This window comes from Callorhinus ursinus, unplaced genomic scaffold (genome assembly GCF_003265705.2).
Source record: "Callorhinus ursinus isolate GAN/ISIS: 27379988/994484 unplaced genomic scaffold, GSC_fseal_2.0 scaffold10, whole genome shotgun sequence".
NCBI lineage: Eukaryota > Metazoa > Chordata > Mammalia > Carnivora > Otariidae > Callorhinus > Callorhinus ursinus.
The window spans coordinates 30,514,171-30,537,366 of NW_027397072.1; the positions used below are offsets into that span (position 1 = coordinate 30,514,171).

At 35.5% G+C, this 23,196-nt stretch overlaps 1 protein-coding gene across 2 annotated transcripts in view; it reads right to left on the minus strand.

Moving 5' to 3' along the window:
* Positions 1-23,196, minus strand: part of STRN (striatin) — a 92,243-nt gene that overhangs the window by 49,614 nt on the left and 19,433 nt on the right. For both annotated transcript variants that reach the window (XM_025868046.2, XM_025868045.2), the window contains exons 2-3: positions 11,135-11,238; positions 3,652-3,725 (exon numbers count right to left, since the gene is read on the minus strand). In XM_025868046.2, coding sequence (XP_025723831.1) covers positions 3,652-3,725; positions 11,135-11,238 — 178 coding nt within the window. The remainder of the gene's footprint in view (positions 1-3,651; positions 3,726-11,134; positions 11,239-23,196) is intronic.

Here is a 23,196-nt window from a genome sequence, read left to right on the forward strand (position 1 = left end):
CACACACACACACACACACACACACACACACACACACACACACACACTTTCCTTGACTCCATGTATACCCTTTCAGCTCTCCCTCTCTTCCACCTTCACAATCTAAGCTTCCCGACTTACAGGTAACTGCACTTAGTCTTCATTTTCCACTCATGTCTTTGTTTCTATCCTTACCTTTCTCCTAAAACCGCCCACAGTAATGACCCCATGTGTCACTAAATCTTTTTTAATTATTATGTTAATCACCATACATTACATCATTAGTTTTTGGTGTAGTGTTCCATGATTCATTGTCTGCGTATAACACCCAGTGTTCTATGCAGTACGTGCCCTCTTTAATACCCAACACCAGGCTAACCCATCCCCCCACCCCCTCCCCTCTAGAACCCTCAGTTTGTTTTTTAGAGTCCATCGTCTCTCATGGTTCGTCTCCCCCTCCGACTTACTCCCCTTCATTCTTCCTTTTTTTTTTTTTTAACATATATTGTATTATTTGTTTCAGAGGTACAGATCTGTGAATCTTAAAGCTACTCTTTAGAACCTCTGGTTGTTAATCATAGTGCTTTAGAGTCCTTATTTCTGGAATCCCTCTCTTCTCCTGGTTTCCATCCTACAGTTAAGATAATTCTTATCATTTCCTTTTCACCTTTCTATTCTTCTACCAGTTTTTTAAGTGTTGCCATTCCTCAGGGCTCCAATCCAGGTCCTCTTCTCACCCTGAATAAAGTCTGGAGTGGGAGGTGGGGGGGGGCGCCTCTTCCTCCTCCACAATGACCTCAGTGCCTTTGGGACCATGTGCTGATGCCTCTCAAATCTACGTATCAAAGCCACACCTCTGGTTTGAGCTCCAGCCATCTTCACTTGATTGCCTAACTAATAAATCCAAAAGCGAACCCATCATCTTCCAAATCTACTTCCGACCTAGTTCTGAGAACTAGAAGTGTGGGGGTCATCTTTGAATGTCCCTTTTTTTCATTCCCTACATCAAAACTGGAACTCATTCCTGCAGATTTTACATCGTACTTCCTGAACACGCCCCCTCTCTCTTCAGGTCCAGTCAGTGCCCTGTCAAGGCAGCCTTCCTCATTTAGCCAGGAGGCTGCAACAGTCCGTTCACCAGTCTCCCTGTCACCCATCCAGCTGCTCTCTGATCCACCTGCTACACTGCTGCCTGTGGGATCTAAGAGAAATCTGATCCTTCAAATACGTTCTCAAAACTCTTAGGATAAAATGTAAATTCCTTAACATATTTTACAAGACCCTTGTAACATACTTTACCATCTGCCCTCCCCACTTCCCCCGCTAATTCTCTAGCTCCATCTAGAAATACTCCTTCCCTCCCTTTCTCTACTAGCCAGTTATTTTATTTCTCAAATGTGCCAGATTCTTCCCCCTGCCTTTCTCCCACCTCTCATTCAGCAAATATTTAGTAAGTTCACTTTCCCTGGCCAATTCTTACTTGTCCTTCAGATGTTAACTTTAAACACCATTTGACTACTTAGGACTAGATATCGTGCTCTATAATACCTATTACCTTCCCCATTATACATGTCATTTTACTGTAATCACTTTTTTCTTATCTTCCCTGTAAAAATCCAATAGGGCATTGTTATCTTATTCACTGAATTTGAAGCTAGGTCTGACAAGCATTACATATTTAATATTTGTAAATAAACTGTGAAAAATCAATAGATGGAATTACACTAGGTACTAATCATGTGTTGTATACTAAGAAAATAAACCTGAAAGTTATGAATTATTTCCACTATTTTCCCAGTTTCAGATAAGCAGCAGAGCAATCTCCGGAAGATTAAATAATATCACAAATATTTAAAGTGTCAGGGCAGAGCTGAACTTACATGCATAAGAGTCAAACTTTTTCTATAACCACGTTGTTTACTTATAAACATTTCGTATATGTTGCAATTAGACTTTTGTACTCCTAAAATAATACCTAAAAATAAGGTAACAAACTTTTTTTATATAAAAATCCTGATTAAATCACTTCTGTGAATCAGACAAGATACTTTTAGGACAGCCTTTAACAAACAGTTTAAATTTAAAACATTTAAGTGAATCTCAAGTCAAAAGGAGAGACACCAAAGTAAGATAGAAAAATTTAAAAAACAAAGGAAAAAATATGCCAATGATCAACAGATACTGCTCTAAATCTCATGGATTCAATATTCAGCTAGGGAAATGTGTTAACATTACTACACTGAATTGAACTTTAAAATCAGCAGCACATTCAGATCTTATAAGGTTTTTTTCATATATTGTCAAATATAGAAGCAGTATGGTAAAAGAGGGCTAATATGAATTTTGGACTCTATAGGTATGGGGCAGCTGGCTGGCTCTGTCAGAAGAGCATGCGACTCTTGATCTTGGGGTTATGAGTTCGAGCCCCACCCTGGTGTAGAGATTGCCTAACTAATCAAACAAACTTTAAAAATATATATATGAATGTTGCAGTCATTAGACCCGGGCTCAGATCCATATTCCCATTACTTAATAATTGTGTGACCTTATGCAAGTTTCTCCACTTCTCTGAGTTCAATTTTCACATAGGTAAAATAAGAACATTATCATCTTTATGAGCAACTATTTTAAGAATTAAGGTTAAAATACATAGAGCCCCTAGTACAAGGCATATATTTCATATATTTCAGCATATAAATGATATAAACTAATTGATATCTTCAGATATTTGATCTAGAAATTTAATCTGAAATTGTCAAAACATACTCATTTGAAACATAACTTGAACAACTTTTCCTACTATCTGTTATACCTACTAATAAGTCAATTATGTCTATAACCTTAGTATTTGATTGTTTACAAAGTGTTATTTTTGTAGGGATGACAAGGAAGGTAGGAGAATAAAAAAGAAGAAATAACACAAAAAGATCATAAATGTTTCAGCTGTTAAAAGATGGTCTGGCTGCAGAATCTTCTGTGCATAAGAAAATCCAATAACAATTTTGCACCTGCAACTGAGGGATGAGGCTGAAGGGATTAGGAATTCCCTGTACTTGAAAAGAAATCTCTGAACTCCATCATTCCTTCTCTTTCTCTCAGGATTTCAAGGGCTTGATGTACTTTGTACCACACATCTCAAAGTTCCCATTAATACTGGGAAACCAGGCAAGACACAGTTACGTTAGTATGTTACCCCATGAATTCTGATCTTTCCAGGAAGTGTAGAACATAAGCAGAAAATGGGAACTAAAAGAAAGGGTAAGAAGAAAAAGGAAGGAAGGTGATGGAAAATCATTTAAACCATTTTTATTTATTTATTTATTTGGGAGAGAGAGAATGAGAGAGAGAGAGAGAGCACATGAGAGGGGGGAGGGTCAGAGGGAGAAGCAGACTCCCTGCCGAGCTGGGAGCCTGATGCAGGACTCGATCCAGGGACTCCAGGATCATGACCTGAGCTGAAGGCAGTCGCTTAACAGACTGAGCCACCCAGGCACCCAAGATGGAAAATCATTTAAATGACACTAAATGATTAGCGCTAAAGATAAGTAGGTCAGAAAAAAATCACTAATATGCAATAATTAGAAATTAATTTGCAGTTATAAATATTGCTGCTATAAATACTAGATGTCAACTTCTTTTTAATCACTTAAACTTCCTTTAAAATTAGCTTACCAGAATCATAGCTTGGAGGCTTCATATCTCCCTGATTCAATTCTGTCCCATATTTCAACTTGTGGTATTTGGCTCTAACAAAGACATAAGAAAATACAAACCATCTTAAAACATATCAAAATGAACTTTAGGATATGTAATAGGAGTAGTCATCAGTACGCAGTAGTCCTGGCTACCTTTCAAAGTAGGCTTCCACAGTGTCAAAGTGGTTGTCATTATTATTGTTGTTACACCATCAAGTGCCATTATAACAAATAAAAGAGTAACACTGGGAACCATAAATCTTTCTATAATTACATATAACATTCTAGTTTCTATAGTATTCAAATTTTCTTGATGATTTCCAAGTTACAATTCTACCATCAAAAGCAGTACATATATTTGGATTACGAAATAAACTTGTAGAAGACTAACCTTTCTCAAAATTGATGTATTTATAAAAAGAAAACTCATCTAATGGTATATACATACAACGGAGTATTATGCAGCCATAACAAAAGGGTGAGATCTTGCTATCTGTGACAACATGGATGGACCCAGAGGGTATCATGCTAAGTGAAATAAGTCAGACTGAGAAAGACAAATACCAAATGGTTTCACTCATGTGTGTAATCTTAGAAAACAAAACAAATGAATAAACAAAAAGCAGAATCAGACCTATAAATATAGAAAACAGAGACTTACCAGAGGGAAGGGCAGTGAGGGAATGGGCAAAACGGGGAAAGGGGACTGGGAGATACAAGCTTGAGTTATGGAATGAGTAAGTCACAGGAACAAAAGGTACAACAAATACAACAGTTGATGATACTGTAATAGCACTGTATGGTGACACATGGTAGCTACACTCGTGGTAAACACAGCATAACATATAGAGATAATGAATCACTGTGCTAGACAACTGAAACTAATGTAACACTGTGTGTCAACTACACTCAAAAAAAAGTTTTAAGTCATCTATAATACTCTGTGCCTTGTCAGTCCATTACGATTTACCAAGTAGGCATTACAGTAAACAATCCAAAGGAGAGAGGAGGAATCAGCCCTAATCACCAGTGTTGAATAAGGTATTTCAATAGGAATGAATACATTTTTTGTTAATAGTCAAGATATCCTTTGCCTTTTCAGGAAGGACTATGAAGAGAAATTCTTATCTATTTCCCTTTTAAAGCTAGCTGAATATAATTATTTCTGGCTAACCTGATTTCACCATTTCAGATTTAAACATCTGAGACCAGAAAAATAATCCAGATAAAGTAAAAATTTTAAAGGTCAATCAAAAATGGCCATACTTACGTAATGTATTTATATATTTTGACTTGTTTGCTTCCCCAAAATATTGAGGCCATTCATAATAAATATTAAATGCAATAAGGTTAGGATAACAACAGTAATAATAATTAATTCAGCACTTAAAGAAGTTTTTATATTTCAAAAAAGGTATAAAGGAAATGAAAATTATTTGCTCAAATGGGCAAAGTACTGGAATTCATATTATTTTATAGTTACAACAGAAAAATCAATGTTTATATAGAGGAGGATCTTAAGAAAACCTATGAAAATTACAGACAGCTGATGTTCTATTTAAGGTCGGCAACAAGTATATTAGTCTTTATATGTTTTGCATATGTACAGAATGTTTTGTAATAATATATACACATTAAAAATAAAAAAGAATATTTGTTCTATATATGTGTTATATATATATGTCATATGTATAGAAGATTTCTGGAAGAATACGTAAGACATTAGTAAGATTTCCTTTGGGAAGGGAAAGCAATACATAAAGGGAGACCATATTGTGTTATCTGGTTAATTAACAACATGCATATATTTCTTTTTTTTAAATTTTTAGTAAATACTTTTGTTCCAAATTAACTAGAACATCTTTTTCTCTATTCCCAATGCTTCTGTTAATCACAAAGATTTCATCACCAAACATTTCCTAGTCTATTTCAATGTATTTGTAATAATGTTGATTATTAGAGAATAAGATTTATAGCCACTGAATTTTACTTACAGTTACCAGAAATTAAACAAGGTTCTCAATATTTGTCAATCTTCAGACTTTTCATCTACCATGAAACAAAGTAACAATACCTCCTAAAAGTCAAATAGCAATTGAAAGTAACTGGTCTGAGGATGGAATAAAAGTAGCAATAAAATATTATGGAGTTCATTTTCATACACACACACACACACACACACACACACACACACACACACACAGAAAAACATTTCTATATAAAAATACTGCACTATAGTGCATTCTAGTGGTCTTGGGAAAAACTGCAACAGAGTTTATATAAAAGAGGAACAGAAATATTCTTTACAATGTATGTAATAAAAATAACATACTATGAGCTAACATTTCATAAAAGATTAGACAAAGTAAGTAAAGAACTGTCTTGTTTACCATAGGCTGTGTTCCCTTAAAGCAGGGTCTCCCTACTAAACTGCTAAATTCACTGAAAAAAACCTTACTCCCAGAACCCTTCTCAACTTAGCAACATTCCTTTTGAAGCTAACATGCCAAATACCTTTCTCACTCATATTGTTTCCCATGGTTTTAATACTTCGTCTCACTGTGTTATTTACCAATCTTCTTATTCCCTTATCTTTCTGTCTAAATGTGACTGTAAAATAAATAGCAGATCTCATGCCTAAGAACCCTATGTCTGATACATAGCTAGGCCTCCCAACTGACCTTTACTGGATAAAAGAGCATAAAAATTGTATAACAATAAAGAAGTCCCGTTATAGCTTTGTTTCAAAGTCTTTTATTATATATAATGTGCTAGGAATATAACATAGCATCTCAATCACATTTTAAATGTTGATGCTAAAAATAATCTGATTAAATCAATGAACTGTTTCTGAATTCTTATGACATGTCAGGCACTGTACTGGCTGCTGGGAATAACCGGCAGTTTGTAGTCAATTAAGGGTAGAAGCAAGGAGATGCCTAAGAGATAGAAATTAAAATAAATAACAACAGCACCCTGTGATAAGAGTTATGAGATATATCAAATGTTATAGGAATTCACATAAGAGATTATCTAATTCTGTCAAAGGTGGTGTCAAGGAGAACTACCAAAAAAAAAGGTAACATATGAGATTTTAGCTAAACCTCAAAAAACCAGTGGTTTTCCAATCAGACGAATAGATTGATGAAAAGTATTTCTGTCAGAAGAAAAAGTGGGGAAAAAAATACATCATGGGTCAAAAAAAAGCCGTGTGTGTGTGTGTGTGTGTGTGTGTGTGTGTGTGTGTGTGTGTGTACAGGACTAGAAAGAGGCCTGGCTGTAAGAGGTCTTACTAAGATCTTTGAAATTAGCTACATATTTTTAAGCAGGGATATAATATATGTATTTCAAAAAATGAATCCTATGAATGTGGAAGATGAATTAGAATATGGAAATATCAGAGGCAAGGAGGACATGTGGGTTTTTATAGTGCAGGTGAAAGAGAGAAATGCGGAAAAATGGAATGTTTCAGAATTGTATTTTATGTAGTATTTAAGGTTCTTCAGTATAGAAGTTCCTGAGTAAATCTTAAACACTATGTGTTCTTGAAAAATTAGATGTAAATTTCCTCATTTTACATATTCTATCACACGTTAAGGAATGCCTTGATAAATTCCTGGCTAGGCGAGTAATCTTCCTATAATGTTAAAGATTCAGTTTCACTTAATTTTGGATCTTTTTAAGTGGGACTACTTAGAAAATCTGTAACACAGCAATTCTAAATCATGATCCTTACCCTTAGGTATGTCAGGGTAAATGACAAGATGTCTAGAATTTGCTGTCCTAAAATAGATAAAGATGAAGTAAGAATGACAGGAACATTAACTGTTGAGGCTTGGAGGTGTATATAAAAGATATTAGTCTCTCTACATTTATGTTTCAAATTATGCTCAATAAAACTCCTTAAAAATTCTTGGCTTAAAGTATTAGAAAAATAATTTCAGAATCAGAAGAACTGAAATGTTCTAGAACTCCAAAATTTTAAAAATTCCTGGCATTAAAGAATTCGAAAAATAATTTCAGAGTTAAAGAACTGAAATGTTTAAGAGCTCTAATCCAGAAAGAAATGCTTTATTTATTCCTTATTACACTTAAGTAGTGCCATAACATCAGGAATAATCTCAAATCATTCCATAAATTTCAAAAGATACAAAATCAGTGACTCTGGAATCAGGAGAATTCCATTAGTTTAAAAAAAAAAAAAAAAATCTTCCTTAGACCCAGCCAGTTATCTCTCCTGTTTTTCAAAGTCAAACTACTTGAAAAAATAAGCGACTGTATCTGTCTCCACTTCATCTGTCCTTCTCAGCCCTCAATCCCCTGTGATCTGGTTTATGTTCCTGCTACCTCACTGAAACTATCCTGGCAAGGAGACCAGCAAGCTCCTACCGGGCACATCTAGATAACTACTTTCAGCTTACAACTTACCTGGAGTCTGCTGGGCATCTGCAATTGTCAAACTCCCACCTTCTTTAGCTTGCGTCCAACATAACTGCTCTCTCCTTCCTTCTCCAACCCTTCCTTTGCTGGCCCTTCCTCCATCTGCCTTTTCCTCAAACACTTCCATTTCCTGTGGCTCCAGCTGATTCTGTCTTCTTCTCCCATAATACTTGTTCTGCTTGTTTCAACTACTCCTGTAACTTTATCCACAATACTTATGGTACCCAAGTATACATCTCTAGTCCTGAGTCCCACTCCCATATCTGCTTTTCAATACTTACTTCTTAATCTTTAATTCATTTGATAACTTATAAAACTTTCACTCAAGCCAGGAACCTGGGAACCATTCTTGAATTATAATTTTTATGGATTCTATTTAAAATGTTTCACAGCTGATGCCTCCTCTATTCCAGCAGCTACCATGTTATAATTTCTCATCCTAGACTATTAGACTCTTCCTGCTTCTATTCATAGATCTTTCCAGTCCATCCCCCATAACGAAGTCAGGGTGATCTTTCTAAAATCTATTTCACACTATTCCATGCTCCTTTCAACTGCATGACAACTAAATACAATACGTATTCCTAGACTGGATCCTAGAGCAGGAAAAAAAAGTACTATAAAAATCATTACTGGGACATTTGATGGGGAAAATGCTATTAAGATCATCACTGGAGGGGCACCTGGGTGGCTCAGTCATTAAGCATCTGCCTTCAGCTCAGGTCATGATCCCAGGGTCCTGGGATCGAGCCCCACATCGGGCTCCCTGCTCAGTGGGAAGCCTGCTTCTCCCTCTCCCACTCCCCCTGCTTGTGTTCTCTCTCTCGCTGTCTGTCAAATAAATAAAATCTTAAAAAAAAAGATCACCGGAGCATATGAATATGGGCTATATTAGGTAACAGTGCTATATCAACATTAAATTTCCTTAATTCGATAAAGAGTTGTAATTATATAAGGGAATCTCCTTGCTCTTAGAAGATATATACTGAGGTATTCAGGGGCAAAGGGGTATAACATCTGCATCTAAGTAGCAAAAGATTCAGAAAAAAAGCAATACGCCTACAGAGTGAACATACCAGTAAATATAGCAAAATGTTGTCAACTGGGTGAATCCCGGTAAAAGGCATGTAGTTCTTTTAATTACTATTAGCTTGAGAAATTTCAGAATAAAAGGTTTTGAAAAACTTTCAATGTTCCCTATTATATGGAAGATAAAAGTCTGAACTCCTTAGTTAAGTTCTCCATCATCTGGCTCTTGCTCACATCTACCATTATCATTTATTAAATCACAACTAACATCCTACCGTCGACACACAGTGACTGCATATTTCTGTAACACACCAAACTACTTTGTTCCCTGTCAAACATATCCTCTCTACTTCTTGAACCTTGCCTACCTGGCGAACATCTTATTTTTTATGATACTGTTGAAGTCTCACCTCCTCTCCAATTACATCCTTCCTTCTACTGCCACCTTCCAGATCCAAATAACCACTCCCTTCTTTGTGACCCGACTGTACCCTGTACAGACATCTCCAATAGCACTTATCGTACTGCACTGCACTTTTGTGGTTTACAAGTGTGTTTCCTGCTACTCTGAGCCCTTAAGGACAAGGACAGTGACCTACGTTTATACTCAGCTCCAGCACAGTGCTTAAGTTGGATGGATATATTAATGAATATGTTTAACGAGAAGGGACACACTCATACACGCACATACACACAAAACATCCCTGGTTACTTTAGTATATGTATATTTTAACTCTTCTGTATTACAAGATAGAATCATGTATTGGTAAAGAGTATATAGGCTTCAGAATCAGACAGACCTGAGGGATCTGAATCACAGCTCTCCTACAGCTTTGCAACTCTACTCAAGTTACTTTGTTTTTAAGCTTCAGGGCCTGGTACACAGTAGTTAATAAATAGCTGCCATTATTAATGTTATTATTCTTTCTCTTCCATGATGCCTATAATTAGATTCCTTAAAATCTCAAATATTCCCAAACTGCATGCTTTTAAAAGTAGTTTCCCTCCCCCCACCCATCTCTCCAATACAGCTTTTAAACAACCTCTCAAGGAATAAAAAGAATCATCTATTTTTTAACCAAGAGGTCAGCCTGTTTGCAATTTCTTGTGCCATTCAAAGATCCTGTGTAAAGGTGAAAACAAGTCCTATTAAAGTTTAATCTGCTTCTTAATATTCACAAATATCATCTGTTAAATGCTATTTTATGGCAGTTTTGCAAACAGCCCATTCATCAACTTCAAAGAAATGAGAAAAGTATGTGGTCAAAACAAGCAAAATAGAGAATTTCAATACCGCCTATCAAGTACTCAATTATCAGAAACAAAAACAAAAAATTATCTAAAAACAAAAAATCCAAAGACCACCTGTTAAAACAAATAAACTTATAATTCATATGAAAACTTCCAAAATTCTCATCTATGACCCGTTGTCCTTTACCTGTGACCCGAGCTTAATTGCTTGAGTATCTTAGACCTAGCAACATAGAAAGTTAGGATTCACTTCTGGAGAGAGATGAATAGTGCTGATAGCAAAGGAACAAAATACCAAAAAAAAAAAAAGTCTAGAAAAAGATAAAAAAGATTTTCAATACAGTCTGCATTTTTTCCCAAAGAAAACACATCAAAGCGAATAATATTAGTTGATGAGGGAGTAAGCATCACAGAAATTTCCTTTACAACTCAAAAACGATTTCAATTCCATAAAGAAATGGATAATGACAGCTCGGAAACACGTAAGTTTCTTAAGAAAGGACAGGGAAGAGGAAAAATGTTGCTAAATTTTTTTTTAAATGATGTAAATCAGTTTATTGGTCATGATTATTAAACATTCACAAGAACATTAACATATTACAACCATTTTTAAATGTGTATTACATATACTATTTCCTGAATTCAAAAGTATTAAGTATTAAAATTTGGATTTGTTTTAAGAATGACAAAAATTACTCCAATCTTTAAAGAGAACATCATCTTCCATTTTATTGAATTACCTTTCCTGTTTAAGAGCGTACTCCAGCATTTTGATCCTCCTCACAAGATCCTTCTTCAAAATTTCTTGACCCTTTCTTTCCCCCTGAAGGAAAGCAATCTGGGCCTGAGTAGGGAAAAGAAAGACAAAACTAAAATTAGACCAAATAAAAAAACTTTTTAACCCAGCTGAAGAAAGAAACTTTGGGAGATAGGACTCTTATATACAGATACGTTTCCTTCTACATATGTGTCACAAGTGCGTAAGTATATAGAAAGGCACTGATTGCAAGGGGAAAAAAACCTTTTTTTTAAAATATGCATTTTACTTCAGATCAGGGATGTTACAACAGGTAGACTGTGTCCTCTAAGAGTCTATAATCTAAAACAACCAATATAAATGCAGACATATGCAAAGTGTACAGTATAGTTTACTCAAGTGTTTATGGCATTGAGGGGGCTTCTCTTTTATAAAGAGTGAAGATGGGGAAAGGGGATAGTAAAATCCTGAGTTCTTGTAATACCACTGCGAAGTAACAGTTCTCAGAGCTTCACCACATATATAAATCTTATGATGGACTTAAGATTGTCTTGAAAGACTTTATTCTGGACCTCCCCTGCAAACAATAAAGAGCTGCCTTTTCTCAATCCCCACTTTCACCCCAGCCTCTTTTAGAAGATTTAATGTGCAGGAAAAAAGTGAAAGTTCAAAAAAGGAAAATCAGAAACCACAGCCCTCCATAGGTTCCTGGCCCCTTCAAGGAATAATTAAAGAAAAAAACAAAAACAAAAAAAAAACCCCTACATTTTAACATGTAAACAAACTGTAAAACTTTTGTCTTCAGAAAAACAGCTAGGTAAGAGTGGCTCTCCAGAATATCTAAAAAGACATTCAGAATTGAAATAGTATCTTCCACTTAAGGAACTGAAACTAGTTGCAAACACTAACTTGTTAAAGTAACTCGTAACACCACTAAGAATAGGGCAGAAGGGATTTAAGGATCCTTAAGAATAGCCATCGATTTCACTATTCTCATATGCTTTCCCCTTCCGTTTCTATTACATTAGTGCAGATAACAATGTTACTTATATTTCCACAGTGCTTTCCATTTAAGTAAGCAGGAACTTATATTTAATGATGACCATACCACATCCTTAAGAAATTGTGAATTGTCCAACTAAAGTTTAGTGAGTGAACCACTAACTACTGTTTGAATAACACTCCTTTCTATGTTTTCAGTACCATACTGAATACAAAATCCAATTTACCAAGGATCTTATAATTTTCAAGATGTAAGTAGTGCTGTTTTTGTTTTTATTTCAATAAGCTCTTGAAATTGCAATTAAAGAAGGATTATTTTTTCTTACTGAATTAAAAGTAGTCCAAAGACAACCATAGACAGAGAAAAAGAATATCTATACTACCCAAACTTAATGATCATAAAACCTCTCAAAATTATGTATTCTGCAAGGAGATCATTATTTTATGTAAGCATAATAATAACACAATGTATTTAAAGCTGACAAAAATGAGGGGCGCCTGGGTGGCTCAGTCAGTTAAGCTTCCAACTCCTGATTTCAGCTCGGGTCATGATCTTGCGATTGTGAGATTGAGCGCCCCAGGTCAGGCTCTGTGCTGAGCATGGAGCCTGCTTAAGATTCTCCCTTCCTGGGGCGCCTGGGTGGCTCAGTCAGTTAAACATCTGCCTTCAGCTCAGGTCATGATCCCAGGGTCCTGGAATCGAGCCCTGCATCAGGCTCCCTGCTCATGGGGAGCCTGCTTCTCCCTCTCCTCCCTGTTCATGTTCTCTCTCGCTCTCTCTCTCTCAAATAAATAAAATCTTTAAAAAAAAAAAAAAAGATTCTCTCTCTTTCTCCCTCTATCCCTCATCCACATCTGCCCCCCACACTCACCCGCTAAAAAAAAGGAATAATAAAAGCTGAAAAAAATGAAAGCCTTGTCAAAAGGATATGACAGTCCAACTTGTTTGACCAAACAATGCTTTGGCATAGAATTCTATACACTCTTCAAAACGACTTTAATAAAAATAATAATCTAATCTGCATAATTATAAAATCAGAGTAATAATAAAATCAATGACCAATTTCTTCCTCTCTATATCATTTGGCTAGTTTTGTATTACTGCCACCATCATGGTTTCTGGATGATTCTGAAACTTCAGCCCATAATACTGGAAAGTCTTTACTGTGATTAAAAACTCCTTGTGTTTCCAGTACACTTGCTTCCCCATCCTTCTACCAATTCACATATTGGATTAGTTAAATATTTAATAAAAATAAAAGACCTAGAACTGTTTAAGACAAAGGTTACAGAGAAGATGGAGTTGCCTAGAAAGACAAACAAAAAAGAATAATAGTATTGGTGATATTTCTTGGTGATCACAGAATAGCTCTGTGATATTTCTGCCAAAGATGCATAACCTAAAATCAATCATAAGGAAATATCAGGCAAATTCAAGTCAAGGGACATTTCACATAAACTTTCTTGTGATGTTCAAAAGTGTCAGCTCATAAAAGTCAAGGAAAGACTGTTTTAGATTGAAGGAGCCTAAAAAGACATGAAAACCAAATGTAATACATGATTTTGAACTGAATTTGGCTGTAAAAGGACCTAATTAGGACAAGTGATGAAACATGAATGGGGTCTGAGGATTAGATGGTAGTAATGTATCAGTGTTAATTTCCTGATTTTGATGGTTATATGTGGTTACATAAGATAGTACTTGTTTATAGGAAATAAACACTAAAGTATTTGGAGGGAGGCAACAGCCTATCAGGTTGGCTGGCAACTTGCCCTCAAATGGTTCAGGAAGAAAAACAATCTGTGTATTGCCCTTGCAACTGTTCTGTCAATGTAAGATTTATTTTTTTTTTTAGTTTTGAAACAAACACTATGCCAACTCCCCCTAATATAAGATACAAATAATTCAATTCAAAGTCAGCATTATGTATAATGGAAAAACCCAAGAAGTACTGACAATCAGGAACAAAAAAGGATGTCCATTTTTTACCACAAATATTTAACCATGTTCTGGAGGTAGTGGCCAATGTCATCAGTCAAGAAAGAAAGAAGTTTAAAAACAGAAAAAAGAAAACAAAATTGTTATCACTTGCAAATGATATGAGTGGATACCAGGAAAATCCAAAGAAACTGACTATAAAGTCTTACAAAAAATAGAGGAATTTTAATGAAGTAGCTACATGTAAAAATAATAAATTAAAACCCATGAGCTATGAAAACAGTTCTATAATGATAGAAAACAATCCCATTTCTAATAACAAAAATAAGCTGATGAGAATAAAACTTCCAAGAAAAAAAATAAAAGCTAAGCAAAGAATACAGCACATGAGAATTCTAAAATACACATGGGAAAAAAAGCAAAATAAACAAATTATTTAAAATCCCTGAGATATTTTAAAAGATATTATGATTCTACAATCACTTAAATGGTGGTACTGATTCATGAACAGAGCTATGGTATGGACAATCCAAACACAAACCCAAATATATACAGGAATTTAGTATATGCTAAAGGGGACGCTGCAGATCACTGGGGGGAATGTGGATTATTCAATAAATGTTGATGGGCAGCCACCTGGAAAATATTTCTCACATTAAAACAATAAAAAATGTTCAGGGGCGCCTGCGTGGCTCAGTCGGTTAAGCGTCTGCCTTCAGCTCAGGTCATGATTCCAGGATTCTGGGATTGAGCCCCACATTGGGCTCCTTGCTCAGTGGGGAGCCTGCTTCTCCCTCTCTCTCTGACTGCCGCTCCCCCTGCTTGTGCTCTCTCTCTCTCTCTGTCAAATAAATAAATAAAATCTTTAAAAAAAAATGTTCAAAGAACCCCAAAGCATTTGAAGAAAATGTAGGGTTTGTTTTTGTTCTAATAATCTCAAAGTTAGGAAAGCCTTTCTGAGAATAAGATAAAATCCAAAGCCATAAAAGACTAATACATTTTATCTCAAAAAAATATTTGCATGTATATGGCAATTAAAAAGTTGCTGAAAACCTGTTATGAGAAATAATACAATTCTTTTTTGACAACTGTCAAAATGAAATAGGAAATGCAGTCAACACAAATCACAAGAGTTTGCTTTTCTTACTATATTAAGAGCACTTACAAATCAGTAAGATAAGGACTCAACAGAAAAACATACAAAGGACATGCTCATAGAAAGGAAATACAAAACCTCAAACATATTAAAAAGATGTTTAATGTCACATGAAAGAGAAATACCAATTAAAACTATAATCAGATTTCCTCTTTTCCATCAGACTAGGTTCAATAATGTAATAAAACAATTATGTTGGGGGGAAAAGGCATTTGCATGTTGGCTGTGATGATATAAATCAGTTTCACTACAGGGGACAATTTGGCAACATCCACTGACTCTGTAAATGCTCATACTCTTTACTCAGCAATTCTAATTCTAGATTGTTATCCTTCAAATATATTTGCACACGTGTGAAATGATACACTGAAAGAATACACACAAAAATGTATGTATAATTCTAATGTCCCTCCACAGGGGACAGGTTAAATAAATTATAAATACCACTAGTGGAAAATCAGGTCCTCAACTGATATCTATAAAAAAAGAGGAAGAAAGAGTCAATCTCTTAGATATTTTCCCTCTGGAAAACTCTACTCAGAAAATTAGAAAAAAAGATCTTAAAACATATGTTCTTACAGACTAATTTCTTCTGTAAAAACCACCTGAGTCTAAAACATAATAACTGGTATAAATCTCTTTACCCTTTCAAAATAAAAAGTAAATCCCAGATAAAGATTTTTCTAATATGGCAGGATACTGTTGTTTGAATTGGATTATTTAACTGAAAAGACAGGAAGGGGAGGACAGACATAAGGGGAAAAAAAGACTGAAAGAAAGGAAGGGTAAGGTGGGAGGGGGAAAGGGGGAGGGAGGAGGGGGGAGAAGGGGTGGGGAAGGAAGAAAGGGAGGGAGGGAGGAAGGAAGGAAAGAAAGAAAAAATAAAAAGAAAGTGGGATACATCTATACAAAGGATTGCTACGTGTTTGTTACAGACAGCTCTAGATATATTGATTTAGAATGATTCCCAAGATAGATTAAATAAAAAAAAAAGCAAGACACAGAACAATGTATATAGTTCGCAACCATTTGGTTTAAAAAAAAAAAGGTAAATATACTATTATGTTTCTATGTATAAGTAATAACTCTGGAATGATTCACAAACATGTAGTCATTCTGAATGTCTCCTGAGAAAGTAACTAGGTGGCTGGGAGAAAGAGGAATGGGAGTTAAAACTACTTTTAAAATATCCATGTCCGTCCTTATACCTTCTGAATGCCGTACCACAGGCATGTTACTATGCATAAAAGTCTCTTAATTGAAAAATGTAATGACAATTACAGCCAAACAAATTCATTCACCAGATCTGGCTCCACAAGCCACCAGTTTGTAGACTTTGTGTTGGATGTTTTAATCCAACTACGTTATTTTTACAAAGGAGAAAAAAGCACCAAGAGATTGAGTAGTTTATATCCCTAAAGAGCACAGCATTCTCACAAATGAACTAAGATGACAGTCCAAGACCATGAATGAATCACCACTTGGAAAACTCACACGCAATGTGGTGGGAGTATCAGCAACAAGGATATGATAGAAAAACGCATGGTGCAAAGGGCCCCTTAAAGGTTCTCCCTGCACATCACTACAACAGAATTCCTTCTGAAATAAAAGAGACAGTTCTCTAGAGAGCAAATATATTCCTAGCCTCCAATACTGTCCAGTAATATGGAACAGTGATGAATTCAGTTATCTAATTTTTTTTATAGCTATACCTTATGAACTATTAAGCTACAATTTGCCTACTTTTTAAAACTCTTGCTTCTGCCTGCACTAATGTCACCTCAACATTCTCACAGAGTGAATTCTTCTAAACTTTCCAGAGTTCCGGGAACAAAAGATTAAGACATGCAATTGAAATCTTAAGAAAAAAATTAGAAAAATGAAGTAAATTCAACTTGATCAAGTAGGTAAGGTATGAAAATAGCTTTCAAGTGTTACAAATAAAATAATATATTTTTTAAAATTGTAAGTCATCATACATCCACTTATCTGTACAAGGAAACCTAATGGTAATGGCACATATATTTGAAAAGAAAACTTCGGAATTATCTTCAAGGAAAATGAATGTTAGAACTTTCACGATGCTTTATAAAATTTTTACATTATATACCTAAAATTAGGCCTTCATTACCTAACAATGAGAAATAAAAAAGATAAAAACAACAATAACTGGATATTTTACAATTTGAGTCTACATGGTAAACAAAAATTAATTTTTGTATTATTTTTCAATTCCAATTTGTCAAAAGGATATAGATAAGGAGTACAAATCTGTTTTAGCTAGGCAGGTTTATCTGTATATTCAGGAATATCTAATAAAGAAATTATTTTAAATGTACCATTTAATTTATTGAAACCATTTAAACTATCTTGTACTCTAAAATTAAAAAGGGCTCAAATTCAAAACTGAAATCACTAGAAAACATATTCACAAAAAGAAAAATACACAACATATTAGTTTGGGTGGGACACTTTTCAGTTGTTTCTTGGTCATCCGCTTTGGGAGGGAAAAAGCACTCACTTTTACAAAAATGTAAAGTACAAGAAAATTTGACCGATTTAAGCTTCTCACTTTGAATTTGAGCACAAACTCACAAATAGAGAAATATTTGAAAAGTAAAAGTGAGTAATATAGTTTACTTAAGCTAAGAAATAGCATACGATGAAGTTTCAATAATTTGCTTTATATCTTAACACCTTTATAAATCATACCTGTTCCCTCTGAAAAGCCTTGGATTACATTATTCTCTTAAATTCGGGCTGCCAGTTGGTTTTCTCTGGCATACAACTGTTGCCTCTAGAAAGGCCTCTCTCCTGAAGACAGTGTGACATTAAACTTTACCATGGGAATCACCTAGAGGACTTACTAAAACACAGACTACCTGAGCCATGCTCTACCCTCAGTCTAGAGTGGGGCCTGAGAATTTGCATTTCTAGCAAGTACCCAGGTGATGCTAATGCTGCTATTCTGGGACAACACTTGGAGAACCACTGACCTACACCATTTGTGACATAGTTAGAAGGCCAAAAATAAAGCAAATAGGCCGTTAAAGAATGAGGGATTAAGCTGTCCCAGAACCCTAGCTCTCTCCTCCACAGAAGTACAAAGTCTTATATAGGCCCTCAAGCTGACAGACAAGGACACATTAGTTTTTTTGATTCTCTTCCAAATTTCTTGTTTATGACTATATTTTTAGCAGTCTCAAGATAAAAACATAAAATTGACCACTTATCATTCAGTTTAATCACATCTTTAGGGAATACCTACTACCCACCACAGTCCATATTACTGTAAAGAATATAGGAAAGACAAAACCAAGTTCCTACTCACAGTGCACTTCCAATCTAATGAGGGTACAAGATCAGGACATGTAGGTATAGAAAAGAGCTAAGACCAGACAATGGGGTCTCCTAATAAATGAGGAGTTGAGTCATAAATGTATTGAATGTTCACATTTATTCATTTAACAGTATTAACTGAGCACCTGCCTTGCACCAGGCAGTCATTGACACTAGGGCTAGGGTAGTGACAAAATAAAACAGAGCTCACTGCCCAGTGGATGAAACATGTATGCTGAACAAAACATATGATGTTGTATGCAACTAGAACCAGAAACAGTTATAGGCAAAAGCAGTGACTATAAAAATAAACACAAAATAGGGGCATCTGGGTGGCTCAGTTGGTTAAGTGTCCGACTCTTGATTCTGGCTCAAGTCATGATCTCAGGGTGGTGAGACTGAGCGCTCAGTGGGGAGTCTGAGATTCTCTCTCTCTCTCCCTCTGCCCCCCCCTTTTTGCCCTAAAAAATAAAAAAAATCTTTAAAAATAAATAAATAAATAAACACAAACTACAGTGAGATGCCTAGTCAACTCTGGGGTCAAGTACAAAACTGATGTTCATCTCAGAAACTGTATTTTAATCTAGTATTAACTTTACAACTAGCTTTATCTTTCAATAAATGAATGAGCTTCCTGAAATTTTCCTCAAAAATTCTGTACCATTATTTTTATTTATTTATCTAGCATTCTTTTCCAAAGAAGATGAGTAATTTTTTTTTAGATGACACATTATGTCTGAAATGCCATAGGAGATAGTGGTATATTCGATCACATCAATCCCTCCATCCCTACATGTATGATTAAAAATATAGATTGTCCTATACAACAAACTCTCCACTGCCCAAATTCACACTTAAAACATTAATTACATGCATATTATCAACTGATGGCAAGATATACATAACTGTACATCGTTTCTTGAGTCCGCACAAAGTTTCCCTCTTGCCCCCAACCAATCAATTCACACAGCATGTCCTCCTATCTCTCTAATCTTTATAATGTTTCTAATGTTTGCACAAAGAAGTGGAAAATTCAGTTACAAAAAACATATATACATATACATATATGCAATATACAAGCGTATCAGATTAACATTGTGTACTATAAACTTGCACAATGTTATATCAGATATATCTCAAAAAAGCTGGAAAAAAAAGAATATGTATATATTCATACACATACATAGAGTGGAGTGAGAGAATAAGGTATCAATCAAAGGGAGAATCTGGGGATGTGCAGTATAATAAACTTGACATTCACAGATTTAATATTCACAATTATCACTGTTTGAGAGTCACTCAGAAGATATTCCCTTAAGACAATGAGAAGCTAGAGGACAGATCCAGAGTAAATGAGTGAGCCGAGCCTAGATAAGCATTCACATCTCAAAGTTCAAAAGCAATAACTCTTATTTTTCTTTTTTAAACTGAGTTTCTTCATAAAAAATGTCTCCCCTGACCCCAACCCCAAAGAAAACCAAATGGCTAGCACAAATGAAGTGAAGAAAAATATAAGGACTAAGAAAGTAACAGTTCTTAGGAAAAGAAGGAAATGCCAAATTTGGTATTTGGTAACAGCTTGTAACTATGAATGTGAACAAGTCCACCAAATGTTCTATACAAAAAAAAAAAAGAAAAAAGAAACATTACTGACTCAGCAAGTGCTCTAACCTGAGCAAAATCTATTCATCAAAAGAAATAAAACTTTCATTAACACTGAGAAGAGGGGCGCTTGGGTGGCTCAGTTGGTTAGGCGACTGCCTTCGGCTCGGGTCATGATCCCGGGGTCGTGGGATCGAGCCCTGCATTGGGCTCCCTGCTCCGCGGGAAGCCTGCTTCTCCCTCTCTCGCTCCCCCTGACTGTGTTCCCTCTCACGCTGTCTCTCTCTCTCTCTCTCTGTCAATTAAATAAATAAATAAATCTTAAAAAAAAAAAAAACCACTGAGAAGAATATTAACTTAATAGGAATATATATATATGAAACATGAATCTCAAAGGAAACATGATTCAGAGGAAGCAAGGGTCCCACACAAAGACCTCTTAATTTTAAAATTTGAGGATGCACAAAGTTCTCAAAGTATCCCTTGCAAATGACAAGTTTTCTATAGTGTATGATTTTCTTTATGGTTAGAAAACTGCAAAGGAGTTCTAAACATGTCCTAAACCAAATCACCTTTTGATAGGTATACAATCTCTAAAGAAGCAGTCTTCAAGGGGCAACACTTTTCATATTTAAAGCATTCATTCAATATGTCTGAATTGCGAACCTATAAATGTAAGGCGTTATGAAACTAAAGCCCAAATTCTTCCCAATGGAATTTAAGGCTATCTACAATCTGTTCCCAGCTCACCGGTCTAGCTTTGTCTTCCACATTTCCTTCTCACACATCCTGTGCTCTAATCAAAGCAGACCATCTTTTGGTCTTCAAATATGGCCTCAACTCTTCCAGGCCCATGCCTTGGCTTATGTTCTTCTCTTCATCCCCACTACCTTCCCCAAATGCCCTTTTGCAATTTCAAATTCTACCAATGTCAACTCTTAGCCTATTTAGCTTAAAGTAATCCCTCCCTTCTCTGAGGTACTCTAAAGAGTACTTATTATTTTCTATTAAAGAAAAACACCTCTATGTGTAAATACTGTTTTACTACTTTATGGCACTTAAACTAATGTTCATTCAGGAGGCAAGAAAATAAGCACTTTGTAGTACAAGGCATTCTGCTAAACACAGTTTAAGTATTAAACTAATCTAATTTTGTTATTACCGTTTTTATATCATTTTCTTTGAGTTTATTACAGAAGTAATAATAATAATAATTGAGTAAAAAATCAATTTAAGCAAATTTACCATAACTTACCTAACCATTGTAGCAGATCTTGCAGACTGGCTACTCAAAATACACATTCCCAACCCCTTTCTACTCTGTAACTTCCCACTATAGAATCTGGAAAGTAAAATTCACGCTTTCTTAGTTTCTGTTGTGGCCACACATGGCTATGTAATCAATGAGATATGTATGGGTATCTGCTGGGGACGGGGAGAAGGTACTTATGAGAAAATTTATCATTCATTGATAAAGGAGACACACCCAAAAAACATTCAAACAAACCTATTTGCTGCTTTTCACTCTGGTCTTGAGATCTCTAACTACAGCAGTCCCGTAATCATAATGTAACGAGAAAGAAGACAATAAGCCAACAGACTGGGGTGAAGGATGGCAGAGGAGAATAACAGAAAAGGCCTAGTTACTTTATGTCATCACTGAGTAACTACACCAGCTTATGTCAGAGAAAAAGACTACCCACCACCAGACTTGTGGGAAAAATATGACCTTTGTTATGTCAGTGTTAGATCCGAAGGGGTATGTGCACCCCGATGTTTAAAGCAGCAATGTCCACAATAGCCAAACTGTGGAAGAAGCCAAGATATCCATCGACAGATGAATGGATAAAGATGTGGTGTGTGTATATATATATGTGTATACACACACACACACACACACACACACACACATATACACAATGGAATATTATGCAGCCATCAAAAAGAATGAGATCTTGCCATTTGCAACGACGTGGATGGAACTGGAGGGTGTTATGGTGAGTGAAATAAGTCAATCAGAGAAAGACATGTATCATATGACCTCACTGGTATGAGGAATTCTTAATCTCAGGAAACAAACTGAGGGTTGCTGGAGTGGTGGGGGGTAGGAGGGATGGGGTGGCTGGGTGATAGACATTGGGGAGGGTATGTGCTTTGGTGAGCGCTGTGAATTGTGCAAGACTGTTGAATCACAGATCTGTACCTCTGAAACAAATAATACAATATATGTTTAAAAAAAAAGAAGAAGAAGATAGCAGGAGGGGAAGAATGAAGGGGGGGAAATCGGAGGGGGAGACGAACCATGAGAGACGATGGATTCTGAAAAACAAACTGAGGGTTCTAGAGGGGAGGGGGGTGGGAGGATGGGTTAGCCTGGTGATGGGTATTAAAGAGGGCATGCTCTGCATGGAGCACTGGGTGTTATACACAAACAATGAATCATGGAACACTACATCAAAAACTAATGATGTAATGTATGGTGATTAACATAACAAAAATTTTTTTAAAAAAAGCATTCCTGATACTCATTTCACTAGAGCTGGGCATTTAGACTGTAATTTTTCATTATTACAAAATAAACTGCTAATGATATTCTTCATGCATATAGATTTTTTAAGCTTTTAATTTTAATTCCAGTGTAGTTAACATAAAGTGTTATATTAGTTTCAGGTATACGATACAGTGATTCAACAGTTCTATACATCACTCAGTGCTCATCATAATAAGTGTACTCTTTAATCCCCATCACCTATTTCACTCACCTTCACACACCTCCCTTCTGGTAACCATCAGTTTGTTCTCTATAGTTAAGAGTCTGTTTCTTGGTTTGTCTTTTTTTTTTTCCTTTGCTCATTTTGTTTTGCTTCTTAAATTCCACATGAGTGAAATCATATGGTATTTGTCTTTCTCTGACTTATTTCACTTAGCACTGTACTCTCTAGACCCATCTATGTTGTTGCAGATTTCATTCTTTTTATGGCTGAATAATATTCCACTGTGTGTGTGT